The following is a 1,748-nucleotide window of genomic DNA, read 5'->3' on the forward strand; positions in this document are numbered from 1 at the left end:
CTGCGATGTCTGAAGCTGCGGAGGTTGAGACTGGGGCTGTTGCTGCTGCTGATACGAAGGCTGAGAGTGAGGGGTCTGGGATGGAGGCTGCTGGGAGTACGGAGGCTGCTGCTGCTGGGGATGAGGGCTCTGCTGGTTGTAATACGGAGTCTGGCTTTGCTGCCCGTAAGCACTGGGACCCTGCTGTCCGTAAGGAGGAATCTACAGAGGAAGAAGACAGAGTTACACCAGTTATGCAGGTACTTTATGTGCACACCCAGAGATTATGCTCAAGAAGAAAAAAAATCAGAGAGCAACTAACTAGGAATGCACTGGAAATGCCACAACTTAGATACTTCCCAGACAAGAGCAAGGCCACTTGTGTATGACATTATTTGTTAGCACAAAATTTCAACAGGCACCTTAACTAAGTTTTTAGGGACTCCTATCTGATCACCCTTCAATGACATTGAAGGGAAAGACTGCTTACTTGAAAAAATAATTTAAAAAAAGGCAGCCTTTTGAATCCTGAATCATGTAATGAGCCAAAACCTGACCTTTATAGAAGAAATCACTTCAGAACATCCATGTCTTCATCAGAAAGACTATCTTCTTCCCCCCCGCTATTTATTTTCCCCTTGTTTGATTCACTGCCCTGCTGCCGCCTCTCTTGGAAGCAAGGATTCCACAGTCCCTCCTACATCGCTCACACCTGGATCCAGGTGCGGCGAAACCCGTAGCCTAAAGAAACACCGTTTTACCGAAGAAACTGATTCCAACCGGGCTGAAGGTGGTCCCTTCAGAAGACACAGTACTTTGTCGCTCTTCTGCCCGCCCCTGCTGTCAGAGGCGACAGGAGCTTGGGTGCTCTACCTGCTGTGCATAAGAGATGCTGCCCATTGTACTTTGCGTCCTGCTTTGCATTCCCATGGGGTATCTCTGGGGAGTCTGTGGCCCGTAGGGCTGTCCCGGGTAGCCGTGTCCTTGCTGCGGCCCCGCCTGAGGTCCCTGTTGCTGTGTGTAGGGGTTGTTTCCTCCGTAGGGCTGAGGCCTCATCTTCCCCATCTGATCCATCGGGCTCGAAGGCTGCAAAGCAAATTGCGACACACGATGTACATCCAGCTGCACACGGGGATCGTTCACAACTTCCCCAAAACCCCAGAAGGGAAAAGCTTCAACAGGTTGGCGCAGGGAAGCTCATCTGTCTCTCCCCCCACCCCAGTCACATTCTGAATTACAGGAGGATACCTGCTGCTCTTTCAAACCTACGGACGTTTCACACAGAACGCACCCGACGAGAAGAAATCATTTTACGCTGACAGATCTCCCGTGGCCGGAGGACGGGAAAGAAGGGGGGAAGGATCATTAAGAAAGATGAATCATCAGTGTAAGTGGCTTTTCCCCACAGTAGGTAGTAGTTTCCTGTCCAGATATCCCACAACAAGGTAAATTTAGGCTGAAAATTTAAACATGCACAAGAAACACTGCTTCTTTCACATAGAACAAGGTCTCCCAAAACACTACAGGCTGTTAATTTACACTTACGCATTTCAATTAATCCATATTGACGTAGTAATACTGGGCAGTGCTACCAACATTCAAGGCTGCAATTCCGTTTTTGTACTTTTTTTTTTTTAACTTGTGCTTTGTGTCTGCTGCCTTTTGTAGACTAAAGGTTTCTAAATCAAATTTATTTGGATCCACGGGGAAAAAAATAAAATAAATAAATAAATATGTCAGCCCTGAAAGTCAGGTCCCCAAGTTTTAGA

The 1,748-nt window shown here is 47.5% G+C and overlaps 1 protein-coding gene across 1 annotated transcript in view; it reads right to left on the reverse strand.

The window, feature by feature from the left end:
- ARID1A (AT rich interactive domain 1A (SWI-like)) overlaps positions 1 to 1,062 on the reverse strand; it is a 35,214-nt gene extending 34,152 nt beyond the window's left edge. Inside the window, exons 1-2 of the mRNA XM_009873578.1 lie at positions 853 to 1,062; positions 1 to 201 (exon numbers count right to left, since the gene is read on the reverse strand). Coding sequence (XP_009871880.1) covers positions 1 to 201; positions 853 to 1,053 — 402 coding nt within the window. The 5' untranslated portion in view covers positions 1,054 to 1,062. The remainder of the gene's footprint in view (positions 202 to 852) is intronic.
- Positions 1,063 to 1,748: the final 686 nt, after the last annotated feature.

This window comes from Apaloderma vittatum, unplaced genomic scaffold, assembly GCF_000703405.1.
Source record: "Apaloderma vittatum isolate BGI_N311 unplaced genomic scaffold, ASM70340v1 scaffold24307, whole genome shotgun sequence".
Classification (NCBI taxonomy): Eukaryota; Metazoa; Chordata; class Aves; order Trogoniformes; family Trogonidae; genus Apaloderma; species Apaloderma vittatum.